General features: G+C 37.8%; 1 protein-coding gene across 6 annotated transcripts in view; it reads left to right on the top strand.

Annotated features, from left to right (window-relative positions):
• LOC134532381 (histone-lysine N-methyltransferase SETD2) overlaps positions 1-23160 on the top strand; it is a 73468-nt gene that overhangs the window by 5402 nt on the left and 44906 nt on the right. For 4 of the 6 annotated variants that reach the window (XM_063368846.1, XM_063368842.1, XM_063368845.1 and 1 more), the window contains exons 2-9: positions 2755-5146; positions 7548-7667; positions 9078-9206; positions 10047-10248; positions 12425-12679; positions 17178-17426; positions 18205-18359; positions 20956-21389. In XM_063368846.1, coding sequence (XP_063224916.1) covers positions 2811-5146; positions 7548-7667; positions 9078-9206; positions 10047-10248; positions 12425-12679; positions 17178-17426; positions 18205-18359; positions 20956-21389 — 3880 coding nt within the window. In that variant the 5' untranslated portion in view covers positions 2755-2810. Of the gene's footprint in view, positions 1-515; positions 587-2754; positions 5147-7547; positions 7668-9077; positions 9207-10046; positions 10249-12424; positions 12680-17177; positions 17427-18204; positions 18360-20955; positions 21390-23160 lie in introns of all 6 variants that reach the window. The other 2 variants (XM_063368827.1, XM_063368834.1) reach the window with 2 other exon arrangements.

Genomic DNA, 23160 nt, shown 5'->3' with positions numbered 1-23160 from the left:
GTGGATACCATGATTGATCACATTCAGTTATAGCATGTCTCATCCTGAGTTTGCAGTGTTCTTTTTAATGGACATTTACACTCTGGTTTCAGTGCACTATTTCTGATGATCTCTCTTCTTGTTTGTCTACTTTGTTGCCAGATAGCCAAATAAAAGTGTTGGGCACAACTTCATAATGTATAGTAGTGAAAAAGATCTTGATATAGCTATCTGAAACATGGTATTCTGTAAAGGAAAATTTTGGAATTAGAATTTCGAAAGTATGTACATTTTCCTGTTGTATTTTATCAAGAGCATGATCTGATAATATTCCGTTTTTATTTTTAAGAAGATTTAATTGAAAGACACCATCTTGGTTTCAACTTTTTTGTCAACTTTTTTATCAACTTTGTTCTTTTGAGCATAGCACATAATTTAATGTAATTAATTGTTACTAATAGTGAGTGACTGCTGAAAATACTTTCTCCTGTGAAATATTAATTGGTGTTTTAACATTGCATTTTTTTTTCTTTCAGAATGACTACAACTGTAATAATATTGTCAATACACAGTAATTTATGGTCTTAGAAAAATCAACACACAGTAGGTACTTAAAATTTAAATAATATTAAAATCTTTTATAATTTAAGATGCCATGTAAATAAGACTTAATATTAACAAGCCCGTGAGGAATGTAGAAGTCATTTCTCTGGTCTTAGTTTTAACTTGCAAAAAGATAGTGCTTAAGGAGAAGGTTGGTTTTTGAGTGCAAAATATTTAATAAGATTTTTGCAGAGATAAAATATTCATAAAACACATAGTTTTGTTCACTTAAAATAAATATCTAAGTATGTTACATTAAAGGTTAATTCTATTAAAAGTATTTAAATATGCACGCATGTGTATATCACATAGGTACCAGTTGACTCAATAGTAGGCGATCTTGCTTACTTTTTAATGGTCTCTCTTCACTGGTGCAGTAAACACTCTTGGGGTTCGTGAAGCAAGTTTAGACCCTGATGCCCTTCAGTATATAGTTAGATGCTGTCCTTGCGTCGTCTTGTCCCGGACACACCACCAGCCACACATCCTGGCAGAGTCACTGCAGCTCCCACCGGCCGTTTTCTCCCTGACCACTCGCGCCGCAGATCGCTTCCTCCTCGTCACGCTGGCTGCTCACGACTGCCTGGTCACTGCCTTGTGCCGCTGCACAGCTGTCCACAGCGCTGCAGCCGACTCGTGCTGTCACACGTAACGTGCGCACGGCAAATGAACGATAAACGTTCCGCCAAGTCGGTGCGGTTTACACAAAAGTTCATATAGATAGTAACTGATACTATTATTAAAATATGTAACACATTAAAATTACATTAGTATTAAATACAGTAAATATCTAACCAAATTCGTGGTTACAAATACATGCAAATATTATCCACAATTTATCTTCCTCACCGGGTAGTAGTGGTCACAATTTACTCTGTACTGCGATTCAAGCATACCTAAATATATGTGGTGACAGATTTGTCGAAAAACTTATTAATGAAATAACTTTCAAATGTTCCTCGAACATTGGGGCTAAAGCCAATCATTAAGAACCAGTGTACCTGTATACACTTATGCCTGTATACACTTATGGTGTGCATAGCTTCAGAAGAAACCATGCAGTTTCAAAACTGCTCAAGATATCAGGTTGATGTCTGTACATGAAAAAACATTTAAGAATTCCCTGGAGGGTGTTTGAGTAGATTTTTTTATTTTGTTTTTAAACTGTGTTTTTAGAATTGTGAAAATGCCTATAACTAGTAGTGTTTTCAGAGGGTTAAAGTTTTGTATCACGTATCCAAGACCATCCCTTAATCTTAATGGCATGATCCTGAATAAATTGATCCTGTGGTACATAATGCTTGCTATTTTGATTTAGTAAATCTAAAGATCCTGGATACAACAAAAGTTGTGTTGTAACAATGAATAATAATCGTATTATCGGGTCAAATAAAACCCGAAAATGGTTTTTTTTTTATACTTCCTAACCTTGTTTGTATTGTAATATTTTTATGTCCAGAATCTTTCGATGTACTAAATTCAAACAGTACCACAGGATAAATCATACAGGATCATGCCATCAGGATCAATGGATGAACTTGGATACGTGATACCGAACAATTACCTTTCAGAGTATTGTTCAGGCATGAAACATGCAGTAAAAATTCATGAAAGCACTCAAGGGACTCAATTTCACCTTTATCTTTATTTCTATGCATTATAATATTATGGTTATCACACAGAACTAATAGTTGTGATTTGCACAATGAGAAGAAAGGGCACCAGTTCAGAACGACACCATGCTAGAAGCACCAGCGAGAATTGCACTTATCATCCCGCCTCATTGACAAAGATTATTATCAGAATACTGAAAAAAGTTCTTAAACTGGTTCACCAGTTATTTTTAAATATCCTGTGGATAGTTGCAGGGGGATAGCACAAAATACTGTTTTTTTTTATGTTGTGACACATGCTTTTAGATGTGTTTCATGTCTACTACTGGTGGCAAGTGGGCCAGTTCCAGCACTAATTACAAAAATAAATATATTTTTTTTGGGAATAAAGATGAAGAATGGTAAGTTTCTTTGGTGATTAGTGAAGTGTACTTTCGTGCACATGTCGGTCCCACAGGCATGTTATGGGTGCTTTGTTTGTTCTTGTGGAAAGAAATACAGATGAAACTTGCGGAGACAAAGAGGTTGTCTAGAGGAGGAGTACGGGTGTTGCTTGCAGGAGGCATGACGGGAGGCCGGGACCTGTAGAGGGGCGTCGGATGAGCAGCCGGCAGCATGGCTCGCAGGAGGAAGGCGGCGGCGGCCAAGGCAGCCGGCAAGAAGGCGCCCAAGCCGCCCAGGAAGGGCCGCGACTCCGGCAAGATGAACGGGCTGGTGCTGCGGTCCAGGGTGCTGCGGGGGGCAGGGGAGAGCAGCAGCAAGCAGCTGGTGCTGCGCAACACCACCATCGAGGTGTTCCCGGAGCTCGTGCACAAGAGGTGCGCGGTGGAGCCGGCCGAGGAGCGTGTGTCGTGGGGCGAGGGGGAGGAGGTGGTGGAGGAGACGGTGGTGTGCGAGGAGATGGAGGTGGGCAGCGTCATAGAGTACTTGGAGGAGGAGCAGGTGGTGGTGATGCGGGAGGAGGAGATAGAGGTGATCCGCATCGAGGACGTTGAGTCGCAGGTGGTCGTGGGCGGCGACGTGTCGGGGGTCGCCGATCACCGTGACGCATCCGGCGATGTTAACGTTAAAAGCGTGATGCAAGTCTCCTGTGACGACGTAGTGAAAGTTAGTGCGAGTAAAAATAGTTGTTCCAATAACAATCTTAGAGAAGCGTGCAGAGATCATTTTCAGGTCACGTGTCAAGATAGCTGTTACGACAGGCCTGCAACAGGTAGCATAATTTTCCCAAATTCATTTTGTGATAAAGTTCACGTGGCAGCCACTCGTAATTTTGAAGCAGATTCCATTTCTGGCGGCGAAAAGATCATAGAGGTGAAAACGTTTCCGGAGGTGATTCACGTAAGTCAGATAGGCCTAGATAGATTAGAGTGTATTTCTAGTACAATGCGTAGTGTGTCGGATGATGCTAGTAATGATAGTGTTATTGTGAGGGGTGTAGAACTAGAAATAGAATCAGAACCAGCGTGTGACAGTCAGGATGTTTTGATGAACAGGCTTCAAGATTGTGAAATGAAGGAACAAGACACTAGCAATACTTGTAGTGATGACGTAGGTCCTAGAGATGATGCCCCTCAGTTTTCATCAAACATGGAGCGTAGTGAAATGGCACGTGTTTTAGGAATAGAATATGATAGCCTAGGTGGAACTGTAACTGTCGGTAGTGATATTGTTCAGTTGTATGAAGAACCAGTTGGCGAGAGAAAAATTTCAGAACATAAAGATAGGGGAGAGTGTTTAGAAAATCCAATACCTGTTACTAGTATTGAGCATGTGGTAAACAATGTTTGTAAATTAAAAATTGAAGAAAATTGTACTCAAAGTACAAATGTTGGTTGTTATGAAATAGAAAATAAAGATGATGTTCCTTTCACTAACTGTAACGAAAATAGCCTTCAGTCTGAAGTCGAAGATGTCTGTGGTAAAGACGAGACAAATGAGAGTGAGACTGTTATTAAATTAAATCTGGCAGTGAATGGTTATGATGAGAATAGAGAAAAGCATGATGATGAGACTGATATGTCTGGAGAAACAATGACTGGCAAACAACTAATAAAAGAGACAGATTGTGAAGAAGAAGAAATGGGAAACCAAACAGTGGAAGAAAAATTTGAAAAAATTTTTGACGAAGGAATAGATGAAAAAAACTTTGACGATGTGGGAAAAGCCCACGTTAGCGTAAGAGAAATTGAAGAAGTGGTTTATGAACCAAAAGATGGGGTTTGCCAGGAAATAACAATTAAATGTAATGTTGACGAAACGGAGGATAGTGACAACCAGTGTATTACGAGTTGCGTGAACAAAAAAACAAACGAGTTAATGCAGGCAGAAGATAGGGATGAACTGAAAGTGGGTGAAATAGTCGTGGACAAATCGAAGCCGGCGGCAGTTAAAGGTGACGACGAGCTGGAAGCGAGAGGAGACCAGTGTCACGAGGAAGGGGAGTTGGCGGACAGGAAGCAGCAGGCGCCGGCGTTCCGCAGTCGCAGCGGCAGCACCGACACCACCAGCTCCGAGAGCAGCTCGAGCTGCAGCAACGGCGTCCGGCGCAGCTCTCGCATCCGCTCCATCGAGGTGTCCAAGCAGAGGTGCCCCAAGGGGGAGGTGTCCGGCTCCGGGCTGCCGGACGGCGGGAAGGCGTCCCCGAGGGAGAGCGTCCCCGTGCCCGCGAGCCTGCCGCCGGCGGCGCCCGGCCCCGACCCGGACTGCCTGAAGCCGGTGAAGGTGAAGTCCCGCTGGCGGCGGTCCAGCGAGCTGGAGATGGGAGGCAGCAGCAGGAGCAGCGACAGTCCGCCCACGCCCAGCCTGTCCCCTCGCCAGGGCCCCCCCGCTGCCCCGCCCACGCCCCTCCCCTCCCCTGCCGCCCCTCCCTCCCCTGACCCCTCCACCGACACCGAGGAGAAGCTGCGCCAGTTCGTACCGCTCGTCGAGAACATGTATCTCACGGACAGGTGAGTTCGCTACCATATCTACTCAGTACCTGTGGTATTCACTTGTTTTGCGGTGGAATGAAAGAGGGGTGAATTGAGTTTTATATTAGAAAATCAGAGGCGGTTAGTCTTGGCATCCCGGTTTTGCTGGTGTGCAACCTTGATGCACCGGGTAAATATGTAGTTGGGCGGTATTTGCGAAAATAAATGTTAAAAATCCGAAAATACCTTTATTTTATGCTCTTCAACGTCCTCTTTTCATTAAAAGTGGCGGAGGTAAGAAATTCCAAATACTTTAGGAGATATCGAATTTTTAAATTTCATCATATGTAGTTGAGCGGTGTTTGCGGAAAAAAATGTTAAAAATCCGAAAATACCTTTATTATATGCTCTTCAACTTCCTCTTTTCATTAAAAGCGGCGGAGATAAGAAATTCTAAATACTTTAGGAGATATCGAATTTTTAAATTTCATCACAATACCAGTGCCGTGATGTGGCGGTTAACATTGTTTCTTGTTTACGTACGAGGTACGAGTATCTACTTTTTTTATTGGATAATGATGTCACGTGATTGTTCGTGATAGGCCAGAATTCAAACGAACCAATACGTGATTATTTAGTTCATTTATTGTTTAAAACGGTGTTTAATTACCGCCTCCAATTTAGGTGAGTTTTTAACGTTTCTAATTTTAAAGTCTTATTTGTTATTTTGATATTGTTGCGCAAGTAATAAGTAACAAAAAAAATTTACGTGAGTTCTTACTGTGCATCCTTTGTTACGGGTTTGTTAGGTAAGGTCAGTTACATTATAAATAATTTAAAACTAAAGAATAATTAAAATTAATTTACATTATTTTTAATGTCGGCTTAGTTTGAAAGTATTAATAATGTAACTGACCTGACCTAATAAACCATTTTATTAATTACGCATTGACGATTCACGTGTTCACGAACACACGGCAAAATAACAAAAATGGCGTTGCTGGAATGGTTCCACAGGTCTTGTATTGCAAAATTAAAAAAATTCGATATCTCCTAAATTAGTTGGAATTTCTTATCTCCGCCGCTTTTAATGAAAAGAGGAAGTTGAAGAGCATAAAATAAAGGTATTTTCGGATTTTTAAAATTTTTTTCCGCAAATACCACCTAACTACATATTTACCGAGATTGTGCAACGGTGTCAGGCTGATCACAGAGCCGGGGAGAAACTTTATTGAGGTGGCTTCTCACCGCAGCAGCTAAAGGAGGACTATGTTGATTCCCAATAATTTTCCAGTACAATTTAAGAGGCTGCATATAATTCCTGCTAAAGTCAGCATTTGCAATTACAGTAAGTCCCGGGGCCAAACTTGTAATTCATTTGGGCGCTCCATGCGTGCATGGTAAATTATATTTTGGTTGTTCAAGAGTATTGAGTGCCCAAAACTTATACTTACTGGCAGAAAATAATAAATCATAGGCTATATTGTTTTATAGAGAAATATATTGCGTTAAATTATGAGTGTTAATAAACAATATAAGTTCTGCAACTCTATAATGTCAATGAATTGCAAAACTGCAGTACAAATTACTCCTCTATCTTTTTAATAATTCATTTTGCCTCTTTATTCATTCCCCTCTGGATCCAAATCTGAAGTCCACAGAGAGAAAGTCACGGGCTAAAGTCTGTTATAAAGTCAGACACTTAATCTATAGGCCCTACTAAAGATTAAAAAGACTTAACAATTTTAGTAAAAATCATTCTTAAGCTGTTTTTTAATGAATAATAGTATCAATTTCTCGACATTAGAAAAGTTTTTTTTGAAATTATTTTTTAAAAAATTATTGTGGTTTCTAAATCACAAAAAAATTTAAGATGACGTTGGCAACCAATAAAACATTTATTTGGTTCATGTGGTTCGTTAAATATTTTCTAGAAAATGTTTTTATATGCAATGGTCATCTATTTTCCTTTCAATGTTTTGATTTTTTTAGCAACTTATAATGATATTGTTAATGGTTAGTTAAAGTTTTAAAATTATATTACTTAGAAGTACCCTTTTATTCTTACTTAGATATTACATATATTTTTAAGTTTGTTTTGGTTACGCCTTCCTCTTATTAATAGTTTAAGTACTTGGGCATGAAATTTTCACATTTATAAGTCTTTATTTCATTTCTCTTCAAATTAAATTATTAGAAATTTTAGGTACCAACCAAAAGTATTTTAATCAAAATGGATGTTTTCAACATTGTATGATTTGAAAGTATAATAATATAGTATAATTTTAATTTTAAATGTTAAAAAAATGTCATTGGGGTTTTTACATTATATGCTCAAATCAAATTTCTAATTCTGACACATGGATGTGACATATGTTTTGTTTGTTTATTACCATCTGAGATAGATACTTCCAGTTAACATGTAAAGGTCTTATTGCAGGCATACAAGTAAAGAGGCTAAGCGAATGATTTGTGACTGCTTTCTTTCTCAAGAGGAAATGGTTCGTGGGGAAATGGGATGTGGTGAAGATTGTCTCAACAGTCTGCTCATGATTGAGTGGTGAGTAATTATTTTAATGATTTCCACTCTATCCTGAATTATATTTTTTTCAGCCAATATATTTTATTCGTGTAATAATTTGTCTAGTAAAAAAATTTTTTTTTCCCCCATGTTATTCCTGGCACGTATGTACTGTGTGTAATTTAAAATGCTTAGCAGTGTAGTCATATGTATTTAATTGAAAAAAAAAAACATGCAAACATAATTACAAATTTGTATATTTTATATTTCAAATGCTTATGTCACAGAAAGAATATGTGCTATTCAATTTGCTCAAAAATCCTACTGCAAAGCGAAAGCATTATAATGACGTCATTTAACTAATATCGGTATTAGCACATTATTTTATCTTCATAAACTATATTAAAGCTAAAAAAAAATGAAGTATTTAATGATCTGCAACTAATTCCTTTAAGGTAAAATGAAAAACAACAACTACTTTGAATGTTAGAATTAAATCCAGTAATAAAATTGAGTATAATGTTGATTCATTGTCTAATATATTATGTTTCCAAGCAGTTTAAATCACCTTAGTATGAAATAAAATGGTGAGTTTAACCACTAGGTGTGGAAGAAATTCTTTATGTTTGTACTTAATTTAAAAAAATTAAATACATGCAAGTTAATACACAAATGTAGGTATTTAAAATATAATTTAAAATAAAAAAAACATTGTGTTTATAAGTTGAATTGTTATTTAATACCTGACAAAAAATATTAAAAATTCATCTTCCCTCCGTAATAATTGCCATCCAAAGTTAATGGCCTACCTAACATGCACAACTTGTAAAAAGACGTTTCTAGGGTACTTACATGGCTTGTCTCGACATACGTGACCTATACATCAAATTAATGTACTACAGAATTGTAGGTCTTAAAAAAAAAAAACCACAGAAAAGTCAGCGATAGCATATGTGTACAGTAACCATTATTATCTTTTTAAAAATTGGTTCAAAAATAGTTAGTTATTTGTGAAGTTATTTTAACTGACATAATAAAAATCCTTATCCAATTAAATATAATAGTTACATTAGGCAATCAATTTGGATTAAAATTGTATTTTACACCGTGTAATTTAAATTACTATCTTAACAAATATCACAGTAGATTGCATCCATGCAAAGCCGGGGCGGGTCACTAGTTAACTATAGTTTGTCATTTTAACATTATAACACTACCTAATTTTTTGTAAAACACTTTTCTGAGGAACAGCTAAGTATTTGCTTTAAAACCTTAAAATTGCAATTCTTTTAAGTTTATTAAATTATCTGCATTGTGGTAATTAAATTGGACTGGTGAAAATCCCAGAGGTTTCAACATTCAGCAAAGGTGCTTACTGATTAACTGTGTAGCTATGTTAACATTTGTGAAATTAGTTTTTTTTTAATCGTTATTGTTCCTGTTGTGCAGTGGGTCTCGTTGTCCAGTCGGAGACCGCTGTGCGAATAAACGTTTCCAGAAACAGCAATACACAAAGTGTGAAGTATTTAAAACAGAAAAGAAGGGATTTGGTTTACGTGCTCTGCAGAATGTGCCAAGGTAAATAAATAGTTTTAAGTTTTATTCAAAAGTTACTTTCCACTCACGGTGGCTTAATTGTCGAAGAGGCATTTGCCATGCGTATTTACAAGTGATTGATAGGAGCTCAATTTAAAAAGTACAATAATGTTTTGGTATTTAGCATTTACTTTTTTTCTATTCACTCAAAATTATTATAACTTTTTTCCATCAGGAAAGTGAACTTGCCATAGCTGCTTTCTTGCGGTGCTGAAGAATTTTGTAACAGGTCAAACCACCCGGCTAAAAGAGATCAGACTCTGGCACAGTTAATAAAAGAAAAAGAAAAAAACAATTCTAGAAAATATTTTACTTTGATAAAATGTGTACAAATCTGAATCCGATTATCCCGAGATCTGGATCAACAAAAGCTGGATAAACTAGGTTTTACTGTATTTGTTTCTTCTTTGCTTTCAGTGCTTAGCCACTTGTAGCACTTTCATTTCTGTTGTGTATTTGTTTACCATATGTACGTATGTATTATTTGATTGTTTCTATGTTCATGTCAACAATTAAAGTTCTGTAACGGTCAGTGGGCATGTGATGAATATAATTAAAATAAATATCTATTAAACTTTTTTTTTTCAAGATAAAGATTGAAAATAAGCTTTATAGTACAGATAGATAAGAGAGAGTAATTTAAAAAAATATGTATATTAGGGAGGGTGGGGGTAGGAATTATTATGGGAATATGAAAAATGTCATGAATGCTTGGTAAAACTATCGTATGCCATCCCATACCAGATGTGTTGGATATAATTTTTGATATATTTTTGTTTGGTGAAAGTTGTTAATGATGATGTGTCTTTTCTTTATCGTCAGTGGGACGTTTATTATGGAATACGTGGGTGAAGTTCTGGATCCTAAAGAGTTTCGTCGCAGAGCTAAGGAATACTCGAAAGACAAGAACCGTCATTATTACTTCATGGCACTCAAGTCTGATGCTATAATTGATGCAACTATGCGGGGAAACATCTCCCGCTTCATCAACCATAGTTGTGATCCGAATGCAGAAACACAAAAGGTATTGATAACATTGTTTTTGTGAAATGAAGTTTTTTAATTAATTCTTTATTGAGTATTTTTGATTTGTGTTTTTTGGTGTGGAACTCACCAGCATAAAATGTAAAAATTTAGCTGAATGTGCTTATAAATCCTATAATTTCATTGGAAGTTGCATTTGGTTAGACCATAACATAAATTTAAACATATTTATTCAGCCACTGTTGGTATTCTTAGACATAATCAAATTTTTTATTTACAATACTGTGTTAAATGCTAGAAATTTAATTTCTTTGATTATAGAAAACTAAAAATGACACTTTCTATGCATTAACATTTTATTCATCATGGTTTCAGCATACAGACTTGTACTGGGTTGCTCAGATTTTAATCTAGGTCAATGCATGACAGCTTGTGTAAACAGCTGATAATGGAACCACGGTATGGTAAGAACACGAATAGGAAAAGCACTTGTGTTGTGCCAGAAACAAAAAAAAAAGTAATTCATTTGGTCTATTTTTCCTTGCCTTGAGACGTGGAATTTTTTGAAAACATGTACGTCATGCAAGAGGTGCTTGAGTTTATGTGATACAGAAAGGGAATATAAGTTTGTGTTGATCGGAATTAAAACTGTCCCTGCTCACGTGCTCAGAAACAGAGGAGGTTCAGTGTGCTAGCCTGTGCTATATCTTGGAGGGGGTGGGATCAATTCCCGGCTCCCTGATTGTTTTAAGTGCATGTTGGAGACCACTGGCTACATCAAAGACTATTTACAAAGAAATCACTTTATAACAATAATGTCATAAAATGTGAGAGTGAACATAAAACTTTTACTTTGTGCAGAAGCTCTGGAAACAAAAATAAATTTATGCATAGAACTGTAAAAACAAGTGATGGGATGTCTGGTTACTCTCAATACAAATAAAACTAAGATAATTAATTACCTTCTGTAGAAAACTTCATCCAGTTAATTATGACTATAATCTAAACAACTTGAAAATCTCTAAAATCTCCTACATTAAAAATCTTGGAATCATTCTACTCTAAATTATATTTTCTTAAACATGTTTTCTATTTATATTCTTCCTCCCGTAGAATCTTGGCTCAAATAAAACATTACTTTTTATGCTAATCATTCAGAATCAATCCTATCACTTAATTTTGCTTTAATTAAAACCAAATTAGAATTTTCGATAAATATGTAATTGGGTGGTATTTGCGAGGGGAAAAAATGTTAAAAATCCGAAAATACTTTTGTTATATGCTCTTTAACTTCCTCTTTTCATTAAACCTGGCGGAGATAAGAAATTCCAAATACTATAATATACAAAATAAGAATTGTATTGCTAACAAGCTGTGTAGTATCAACCTGGCACCATTTTCTCTGTACTACAATCTAAGTGTGAGACAGTCTATAGCTGTATACCATAGTTGCCAGAAAAAAGTCTCAACCTGAAAATGAGTTTTTTTAAGTATTCAGATTAGAGGTGAGCTAATAAAACCCTAAAATGCCATCAACTCTTAAGTATTGGAAAGAAAAAAAATATTCAAGGAAAAAAGGATTCTGAGTAAAATATTGGAGGAAGGGAAATTCAGATATTCAAGCCCTAGCACCTGTTTAGTTGACAAGGAATATATTGTTTATTGCTGACAAAAGCTATTGGAGAATTTTTTTTTATTTGCCACCAGCTGTTTAGCACTTCAGGGAAAATTTTTGTCACAAAAATTAATAGTTTATATTATTTTTTTTTTATATTTTTAAATAAAAAAATTATCAGTTGAATGTTTTTTCCTTAAACATAAAATACCCGTGTTTTCCTAATGCTTGAGATGTACAGTCTGATTGAAAACAGTATAATATATTTTAAAAAAAATTAAATGCTCCAAATGTCAAACATAAATCTGATAAGGCCGTTATTTTGATTAGCAATTTTTTTTTGGTAAGAATATACTTTTACTATCTTTACTATAACCCTTGTGGAAAATTTTAAATTTTAAATATGTATTTAAAACCAATGCATTCATTTATGGCTATTGTATAATCGCTCATAATACCGTATGCATAGATTAGTGGATTGTGCCCTGGTATTGGAAGAGGAGGTATGGGTATGTTTCGTGTTGCCGGGAAGAGCGAGGACTCGAAGGCTGTGCAGGTGTGTGCGGGTGCAGCAGCAGCGGGCCTGTCGTGTTGGTTGCAGTGGACGGTGAACGGAGAGCTGAGGATCGGGTTCTTCAGCACGCGGCCCGTGGCGGCCAGGGAGGAGGTCACGTTCGACTACCAGCTGCAGCGCTACGGCAAGGAGGCGCAGCGCTGCTACTGCGAAGCCGCCGTGTGTCGGGGCTGGATCGGGGGCGACCCGGAGAAGGAGAAGCAAGTGCGCAAGGAGAGGAAAGAGAAGAAAAAGAAGGAAGAGAAGAGGAAGGAAGTCAGGGAGTTCCTAGACGACATGGACGTGAGTAGTTTATTTTGGCGTACCTTGAATTTTCTTCCGGAAACTTGAAATATTCATGCTTGAACTAATACAGTAAACCTTTTTTAAGAAGTTCTCAGTGTAGCAATATTCCTGCTTAATAAGTTCAAAATAAATTTCCTGTCATCTGTGAACACAAATTATTTAACCCTTTTTTTGTAAATATAAAATTTTTAGCCCTTTGAGAAACTTTGTTACAGGATTTTACTATGTAGCTTTGGTGCTTATTTTACATTTTTTCAAAATCATCTGTTCCATCTTTAGATCCCGGAGTTTGGTTTGTCTCTGTCACATTTTATCATGGTAAAATTTAGTGGTGCACCGATATGACTTTACCGATTACCGATTATGAGAGCAATAATCGGCAGATACCGATTCAGTTACCGATTATAATGAAGACATTTTTTTAAGTGTAATAATAATAATGCACACAAAAAATTTTATTCCCATGTGAATTTAATAACAAGATTAGGTAAAATTGAGAATACAGCCATAACAACAGTATAATATATAAAATACACTATTAAGTCATTGCAAAGTGTAAATTAAATTAACTTCTATTTATATTTGTTATTGTAAACAACTTGAACTACAGTAATAATTGTAATTTACAATGGGTAAGTTTTTGTTGCGGAAAACTAGCATTATTATCGACTATCACATAAGGTTGCATCAAGAAATTACCGTTTAACAATGTAAACATGCTGCTTTATTTTGTTCACTTGAGTTTATAGAAAAATGTTTCCACACTTCACTTTTTTTCTCCCTACTCGCCATCTCACTATAATTATATAAAAATGACTAAAAACCAATTCTAGCACATGTGGTTTTATTTATGTTCACTGAATATATAAAATTATAAATACTTTTTCACTTTTCACGTCACATACAAATAACAAACTGATAATGTTACCAAAGACGCCCATAACGAGTTTGTAAAACACAGTGATAAAAACTATAAGGTATCGGGACCACGATTTTGAACCGCTACTACGACTCGAAAAGATTGATTGTCATAGAATCCACTGCAACTGTTTGTGGTATTTTGATTGCGTGCCATCTATTTTACGTCTCTGACTATAGGTAATGTACAAGGCCACTAAACAAAAGACTAAACGTAAATAAACATGTAGGAAAAATGTATTTTTTATTGTTCGAGGCAACGAGATTTATTAAACTGAACGAAATATCTGTAATTATGATATGACGGAGTTAGAAGAATTTTGTAATATGTACAAATATTACAGTATTTCGTCCTAAAATGTGTAACAAATATTACACGGTAAAAACCTACTTAATTACGCCGGGACGTAAATAATCGGCAAAGTAATCGTTAAGATAATCGCCGATTACGATTAATCGGTAAGTACCCATAATCGCCGATTACGATTCATCGGTATCCGCATCGGTGCACCACTAGTAAAATTGTTCCAGTTCAGTAAGGGAGTTTGGCACAATATAAAATGAGGTTTGTATTAAACAAACTACAGTAGAATCCCGCTGATGCGACCCCTCACGGTTTCAGGAAAAACGGACTTATAAACGGAATGGTCGCAATAGAGAATTCGGGCCAATTTTACCCCCTCCCCCCCCCATCACCCACCCCCCACCCCCCACCACCACCACCACCACCACCACCACCACCAATTATAAAGTGAATTTGCGTCATGCGAGTTCGGCTATGTTAGCCGGCTGGTGATTATTTTCGTTTCAAAACGTGGCGAAGGAACTTGTGTGGATCAGGTAGAAAACATTAGGCTATAAACGAAAGATATAAGAACAATGCTATCCTGAAATGCTGTGACATGTTTTTGAAGTAGATAATCACAGCGACAGACCGACAGGATGCGCTCCCGTCCTTGCCGTCAGCGATGTTTATTTTGACAGCTCAAGCAATTATCTTTTCCACGTCCCTTCACAGCGTAAACAAAAAAAAAAAAGGAAAAAAAAACACGTGTGGACGGGTAAGTGAGGGGAAGGAGAGCGGAACTGCTGGCTGCGCACGCATCTACTCGCCAGTCGCCACCGTCTGGCGGCGCGCGCGTGTGTATGTGCGTGGGGGCGTGTGAGGATGGCGACCAGCAGCATCGTTAGCTAGCGAGAGTGTGACGGTAAATGTCGACCTTGACCACTTCCGCTTACTGCAGGGCTCGCTCTCTTTTATCGGTCTCCCCCTCCCACAAATATATTGGCTGGCAGGTCTCCCCTCTTCACCTTCTTTATCTTATCTCTCACGCACACTTGAAGCACCTAATACGTCGCGCCCCTCAAATTTTTCAATTTCAAATTGCTGCCTTCCTTCTGTACTGCATTTATAATTTCTTCTCTCGTGAAGAGAGTAGACTTCGGAATGCCATATTTCTGTGCTATCTTCGTCTTGGAAATTGTCTTCTTATCCACTTGCTGGATAATCTCATAATTTTTCATTAGCGACAAACTGGCTCGCTTTATACTCATTTTCACGAATCCACGAGTCCGTGTAAATTGAAAAACGAGTCACAATCGTCAAACGGGACCGGGTCCGGGACCTGGACCGCAATAGACGCGCACGTAGATGCTATCAGGAAATGCGCGCAGTTTACCGGTATTGGCTAGCATGGACAGTCTAGAGGGGTGGTATCTATTTTTAGCCGTCATTTGTCTGCCTGCTTACAGTACAGCGCTCGCCAAGATAAACGTGAACACACAGCGCCCAACAAAGTGTAACAGACTTGTTTTTCAGCCAATTTTACTCAAATTTTCGACTTTCTCTGCTCAAATTTTCCACGGTTTCTCAAAAAACGGTCGTATAAACGGAATGGACGCATCAGAGGGGGGTCGCATCGGCGGGATTCTACTGTACATAAAACCTAATGACACACAGTTGTTTAAACCAGTTTGTATGCGTATTAACTAAATTAACTAAACTATTATTTTTTTTATGCACATATGTACAACATAGTAAAAAAAAATTTTGGGGTTCCTACTTATGATGTCACGTTTCAGAATTTTTCGATATAGCCGCCTGTAAATTTCTGTCTTTCTTGGCTCAGGCTGGTTGGGTGTCGCCACAGCTGCACGGTGGTGCAACTCTGAAACGGGAGCACTTGGCGGGTACGGGTTGTGATTGTGCTGGCGCCACACATACCAATACCAATGTGTGGCGCGAGCTCAGCCGGGCGTCCCACGCCGCGGTTTAAATTATTTAATCAAAAATATTAGTCAAATAAATAGAGGTAAATAGAAGACAGGTACTATAGAAGTTTGGGATCAAATAACTGTAAAATCAGAACTGGAGGGGATGGGGGTTTCCGTTAAATTTTCCTTTACTCTTTCTGCACTCGCTTGGCAAGAGGTATCTACTCATCATAATCTAGCTTAATTAGCTAAATACTTTTAATACCCGGCTCTACAGATCTAGTTTCTACATCCCATGCAGGATGTCTGGAGAGAGATGAGAGCTAAGGTCTGTACATAAAAATAATCATTTAACACTAGGTTTCAACCCAAAATTATAAAATGTTTCCAGTCAGTCTTTACATAAAGAAAAGTTAAAATTAGGGGACCTAACATTTCTTCATCATTAACTCACTACACTTACTACACTTACCCTTACGACCAATGGACAAGAGAGTGTATCAACACCTTTACTCACTGTAACTGTTACTAGCATTAACATTCGCTTAAACGGACACATTGCCTACTGCAATAATCTTAAACTAGAGAGACTTACTTCAACAAGGGGGTCCCTTGTATCTACGATTCCGGTTCGCTTCCAAGTCTTTGAATTCTTGATTACGGGCCACAACCCATCTAGTAGGCCCTACATCTCGAACTCCAGAACTCGTTTCCACCAACGTCCGCCGGAGTGAGCCCCGAGGCTTCCACTCACTCGTAATTAAAAGTCTAGCTCCCCCTTCCAAAAGGTTTCGACCCGCTGTCCCCAAATTTCACAATCGGGGTACAGACTCGCTGAGTGGGACCCACGTCACTCGCCCTCCGAGGGCCAAAGCCCCCGTTTCACCTCAGAGTGACCCAGAAACATCGGCACGAGGCAGCGCTGGATGCACGGCCGAGCTGAAGCCACACACATGAATGTGCTGGAGCCAGCACAACCACAGCCTGCCCCCCTCCAAGTGCTCCCGTTTCCGAGTTGCCCACCGCGCAGCTGTGGCGACACCCAACCAGACCGAGCCAAGAAAGACAGCTAGGTATACTGAAAAATTCTGAAACGTGACAATATACTATCCTGGCAATATATTTTTCTTTTTCTTAAATACATTTACTTGCATTGCATACAAATGTCAACTGTTCTGAGATGTATTTTGTAATATATGCCCGAAAATAAATTTCAAGCATTCTAACCATGTAGCATACTAATATGCGGGATTGAGATAAGTTTACTAAAAATTAAAAAAAAAATTGGAGTAATATGTCGAAAAATACGGCATGTTGAACTGTGCTGTCTCACTAGTGGTGCGAGTGGTGTTGTGTATTGCAGTTGGAGGAGGAGATAGAGAAGCTGTGCGCCTCCGGCCTGAAGAACCGCAACCACACCCTGACGCTGAGTCGCCTGATGGTGCGGGCGGAGGACTGCGTCTCTCGCAAGCAGCTGCTGAAGCTGCTGCAGACGGGCGAGCCGGCGTGCAGGCGCCTGTTCATCGACTACCACGGTCTGCGGCTCATCTGGAGCTGGATGATGAGCGTGGGTCAGGGCAATCAGGACAACGGCATCTCGCTGAAGATGGAGGTGTGCATTGCCTACCCTGTTTCGCACATTTTGAAAAGTAGGGGTGCGACGTATGATTGAAAAGAATTATTTTTTTTAGGCCAATTTTTTCATACCATTATAATTTGTTGTGCATGAAAAGTACATATAATTAAAACGCATAGTATGCAAATTTAATTAGTCATTCTACAAAAGCATTTTTCATATCAACTTAAAATATTAAACCAAAACTGCGACCTGTACGTGAGAAGGAACTGACGCTATGTACCGATAACAATCGTCGAGTGCTGACTGTCGAACGTGGTTTACTCGGCACGAAGCACACCTTGCACGTTGCATGCAATTGGCGAGCTATCAATATTCGACTATGCAGTCATCAATGTTACCAATCATGAATGATGCCAACTAGCACTGACTACTTTTCCATACACACTACACAACGGTGATGGATACATAAAGGTTGTAACATTTGAAAATGTGCCAGCACCCCTCTTAAAAGGGTCCTGACCCCAGTTGTTTCAAATGCCATTGTAATGTCTATTAATTTTTCTTTAATATTCCTGTTAAAACTATATTGACGCTCAATAAGTCGGTAAAATTGTTAATTCAGCATGGCCGGAGTCCCAAGTCTGTCGGGTTAAAGACCTTACAAGTTGGTAAATAAAATTAAATAATTTAATTAACGATGCATTTTATAATTGTTAACAATAGTTGCTCACAGTTTTAGTTAAATAAAGTTGTGATATTTGTGATGTAGCCTGTGGTGGATGTGTCTACTCCGGCAAACGTGTTTGTTTAGATCCTGAAGACGTTGTTGAACCTGCCAGTTCCAAACAAGACGGTTCTGCAGGAGAGCAAAGTGCTCAGTGTGGTGGAGAAGTGGGCCGTGAAGCTGTGTGGTCCCTCGGACAACCACCCCAATGCTGCTCATCTCGGTCCCATCGGGAAACACAGGTGACGTGTACAAACAACACTTATTCACGTCAGCTTGTAATTGTTTTTAACAGGTTGTACCATAAAATGTTTTATTGAAGATTATTTTTTAATGTTCTATAGATTTTGGCCACAACTATGAGGCTTTTTGTGTATTTTATCTAAAAATGATTACTTTAAAGTAATTTTTATGTATGTGTTTTTTAGTGAGTAATTTTTATCCAAAGTATACTTTTATCCAAAGCATTATTATTTACTCATAAAAAGTACACACTATCGTACTTACATAACAAAAAAAGGATAAGTCAATTGAGTGATGATGCATTTCGGTGTTATGCAGTGTTTGGCTTGCTTTTCGGTGTTATTGAGATTTTATGCTTATATAATCTTGTCCTTATTCATTAAACAATTGTGGCAAAAGCCTACAATCTGTTTCGAATAAGTTGCATCAAAACTGCTAATTTTGCATTAATAGATTCTAATAATAGCTGTTAACAGTAGATTATACTTTTTCCAGTCCTTAGTAATTGATTCTTAAGTAGTGCAGTTATTGCATACAAACAAAATAAATATTTGACAGGCACTGAAGATTTATTTGACTCTAATATTTTGGTTTTATTGGCTTTTCAAGAGTATTTTTGATCGAAATTGAATCAAATGTTCCACATTTTCCTAAAACAGTACCACTATTGAGTGTTCAAACAAGCTATTTAAGAAAAATGTTGATAGTACGAGAAGGCCTTCAACTTGCAAAGAATAATGACAAAACGGGTTGTTATACATTTTTTATAGAGATGTACGAACCTGCAAATTTTTAAGTCGAGTCGAGTCGAATTTTACAATAATTAGTTCGAGTCGATTCGAGTCGAGTTTGTAGATCATAAATTCAAGTCGAGTCGATTCGAGTCTGAATTTTTATTTGAATCTTTGACACTTAAGTCGAGCTTGAATATTTGCACTTTATTGCTAGGAGTCCTTAGATGGTTGTCTTGTTATATCATGGCCCACTTAATCAAATATATTTAAAATACAAGTACTTATTAATACAAATAATTCATTTAGGTTAAATTCTTAACTGATATAATACAATTCAATAAATGAGGTATAGAGCATAGAATAAAAGTATTTTCGAAATTTTTAAATTTTATTTAACAAATATCGCCCAACTGTGAAAATTAAAAAATTCGATATCTCCTAAAGTATTTGAAATTTCTTATATTCGCCGGCTTTAATGAAAAGAGGAATTTAAAGAGCATGTAATAAAAGTATTTTCAGATTTTTAACATTTTTGTTTCGCAAATACCGCTCAACTACATATTTATCTTATTTTGAACCGAACGAGTTAGCTGCGGCCTGTAGCATTCACGAGTCAATAAAAAACATTGAATTTAATTTAGGCTTGTTGGCGCGAAGGTTAGGGTAAGATTCACACAATCATTAGAACATTTTTGAAAACTTTCACTTATGGGAAGTGTAAGGCTGTGCTACAATTGGCGCAACATTACAATAAACGTTCCCATAACAAATATAATACATTTAAAGATTATTGCTACAACACTAACGCCGTTACGTTGCCGGCCAATCGCAAGCTGGCACTTCCAAAAAATACATGCTTTTGTATTTGTATTGAATAGTTACACTTTATAAAATACTTTATACTTCATAATTAATTTTAACTTGCCACTTAACTTGGATAGCAAACAATTATACAAAACGCAATCTCGCCGAACGTAATAGTGTAAACAAACACGGAAAAAAAATTCATGTTCGCCAACCTATACTTCCTAAAATTAGTGGAGCAAAGTTTTTTTTAAATGCCATTTCGTGATTGGTGGCGTATCAGTCGCAAACATGCGCACAAATATAACGCTACCGTTAATTTATTATTGTAACGTTGCGCCGATTGTAGTACGGATTTACTAAAAAAAAAAAAAAAAAGTAATATTTCTGCCGATATTGTGATTATAAAATTTAATTCGTGTTTTGTTTATTAAAAATGTGTTCGTCTTCTTTGCTATGTGGTCACACCTGTTAAGTTGGCAATATGTAAAACTAAAATATAAATAATATGGCCGATTGTCGTCATTGTTTGTAAGTACGTGTTTCCGTCTTACGTACGTAATTTTTAGTGTCGGCCGAAGTCACGTAAGGAGATATTAAGAATTTATTGTAATTCAATTTTATTTTATTTTATCATAGAGTTTTACCCGAATTTCCTTTCGAGTTTCGCCCCGTCGAGTAAAATAAACTCGAATGCCGAGCCGAGCCGAGCTGATGCTACTCGCTCGACTCGACTCGAATTTTCGAGTCTCGGCCCATCACTAATTTTTTATATTGGCAAACTACTAAAATTGCCATTCTGTTCTCTTTGGATATAAACTTTTTCCTGGCTGTTCCAAAATACTCTGGACTGGTTGCCTTTATAGCTGCAGGTTTGTAGAAAGTCGTTACACTTGTTAAAAAAAAAGTTCGAAAATATTGTTTTAGGAGTGTGCTGTTAAATGACTATTGGTCAGTATACTAATCCTCTAGGCTTGTTTACATTGCCTCTTAGCATCTAGCCAAGTGACCTATTTTTGTTAATTTTACACATAGGTGTTTTCATTCTCTTATTTAGGTCATCCGTGGAGGAAGATAGTGGAGATGGAAGTATCGTTTCGTACAGCAAGCCCCGTTTTGATCAGGTCCTACCGACGGACGTAGAGCTTCCCGATGAGGATACAGCACAGGACATCGAGAATGAGAAACAGCTTGTGGATAGTGTCACCAAAGAGAAGAGGCCAAACAACCTGCCAGTGAAGACGTTGGATGCGGATCTAGACGACGAGGTCGGCGCAGAGAGTGCGCTGGTGAAGAGCGACCAACCAGAGGATCTCGACAAGGAAGAACATGTGAAAGCCAGTGACGAGGGAAACTGTGATTCCGGGGAGCATAGTAGCTGCTTGGAGCTTGCGTCCAGTTTGCTGGCCGAGTGGGCAAGCTTAAAGGAGGTGTTCAGGATACCAAAGAAAGAGAGACTCGAACAGATGAAAGAACACGAGCGGGAAGCAGGTAAGTGTCAGGTTGTATCGTAGTTCCTCAGCTGAACCAATGCACCATCCTGTATTTTATTTTTCACTAAAATAACTTAAGAATGAGCTTAATCATGGTTGCAATTCATCAAACATGCTGCACCTGACAGAGGAATATATCACTGTTAACTGGGAAATGTTAACATGTTAATAAGTAGATGTGTTACAGTATATGAATAATTAGTAGGGAACCTATAAAATTGTGAAGCGCAAATTCTTAAATGAACTTTGTCATAAATGTAATGTTAGGGATTATTTTATTTTGCATCAAAGTGCATATATTGGTGTTTGGAAAATTTATAGTTTTTTTGTTTAAATTTTTTGTTTTTTAGTTTACTTGCGTGCAACTAAATGATCTCACCGCTCCAGTGAGCACATAAAGGCATACCGTATTCACTCGCGTAATGTCCGCCCTCGCATAATGTCTGCACCCTTTATTTATATATCCTTAAAAGAAAAAATTAAAAAATCGCATAATGTCCCACCAGTCGTCTACGGCGGGCAACACAACTATGGCCACCCCTAAAGGACGTAGTACGAATGGAAAGTTGACGGCTCTGTAAATAAAGCCGTGACCTTGAGCTGTCCTTTCTCTCCTGTCCTGAAAGGGTGGGGAAATTCGTTGAACTGAACAAAGCACGGTAACGGTAAACACAGCTGACCAACACGCACGCAAGTTCAAGGCATGAGTTTCGCGGCTGGGCACTCATCACCGAAGCTATGGTGGTAAAAAGCTTCAAAGAGACTGGCATCACCGTCGCTCTTGATGGAACTGAAGACGATGTAATCTGGGAAGATACAACGACAGGAGCGATGCTGACGCAGAAAGCAGTAACGCCGAGGAAGATGATAGCGACGCGTCGGTAGCAGATTAGAAAGTGATGGGTTGAGAAAGACTTACATTTTTTTAAACTCTTAAGTGTATAATTTTCTTTTAAATTAGGTTTTCGTGACATTTACCTATTTGAAATTGCAGTTACTAAAATGCAGACTAAATTAATATTTTGAGTGCTGTTGCAGTATCAGTTTTTTTGGGTAAGTAAGTTCATTATTTGAACTGTTTTAATGTTATGTTATATTTATAAAAAAAAATTAACATCACATTTGCTGACATGGATCAGTCTTGTTTTCTGTTGAGGTAAGACACGCAGCGCAGCGTAAAAGAAACGTCAACTTTAATTAGTGTGTACCCTGTTTTACGTGTCAGGACAGAACAGAACCCCTCTTTGTTTACATTTGGTTGGAATCCCTCCCTTGGCCATTCTCACGCTCTAAATGTTTCCTTCCTCCTTCCTCCTTCTCTACGTCATGAAGGCCATCAGATTTAGGAGAAGGGGGGGGGGAGTACAGTGCACAGCAGATGTGGAACTGGTGAGTCACTGCGCTGTTGCCAGCTTGCTGGTCCCCTACGCGCTGCACGTAAGGATATGGTACGGCTAAAATATTGCAGCCGTGCCGTTAATAGCCGTTTTAATCCATCACATATTAATCAAATTAATAAGACACACGTAACTACACTTATTTCAGTGTAGCGTGTAATTTTTTTTAATGTTCCGGCGGGTGCGAGACAGTTACAGGTGGCAATTACAGCAAAGTAAACATGGTCTAAGCCGTGTTGTTTGCAAGCGATCCCGCAGCAATATTCTTTTAAAATAGCTAGTGAAATCCAAATTGATTTTAGATACGTTTTGTGCCTTTTTAGTAATAATTAAGACACAAAATTTTGTATTTTTGTATTTTTCCTCGCATAA

This window comes from Bacillus rossius, chromosome 1 (assembly GCF_032445375.1).
Source record: "Bacillus rossius redtenbacheri isolate Brsri chromosome 1, Brsri_v3, whole genome shotgun sequence".
Lineage (NCBI taxonomy): Eukaryota > Metazoa > Arthropoda > Insecta > Phasmatodea > Bacillidae > Bacillus > Bacillus rossius.
This window is presented reverse-complemented; position numbering and strand designations above follow the sequence as displayed.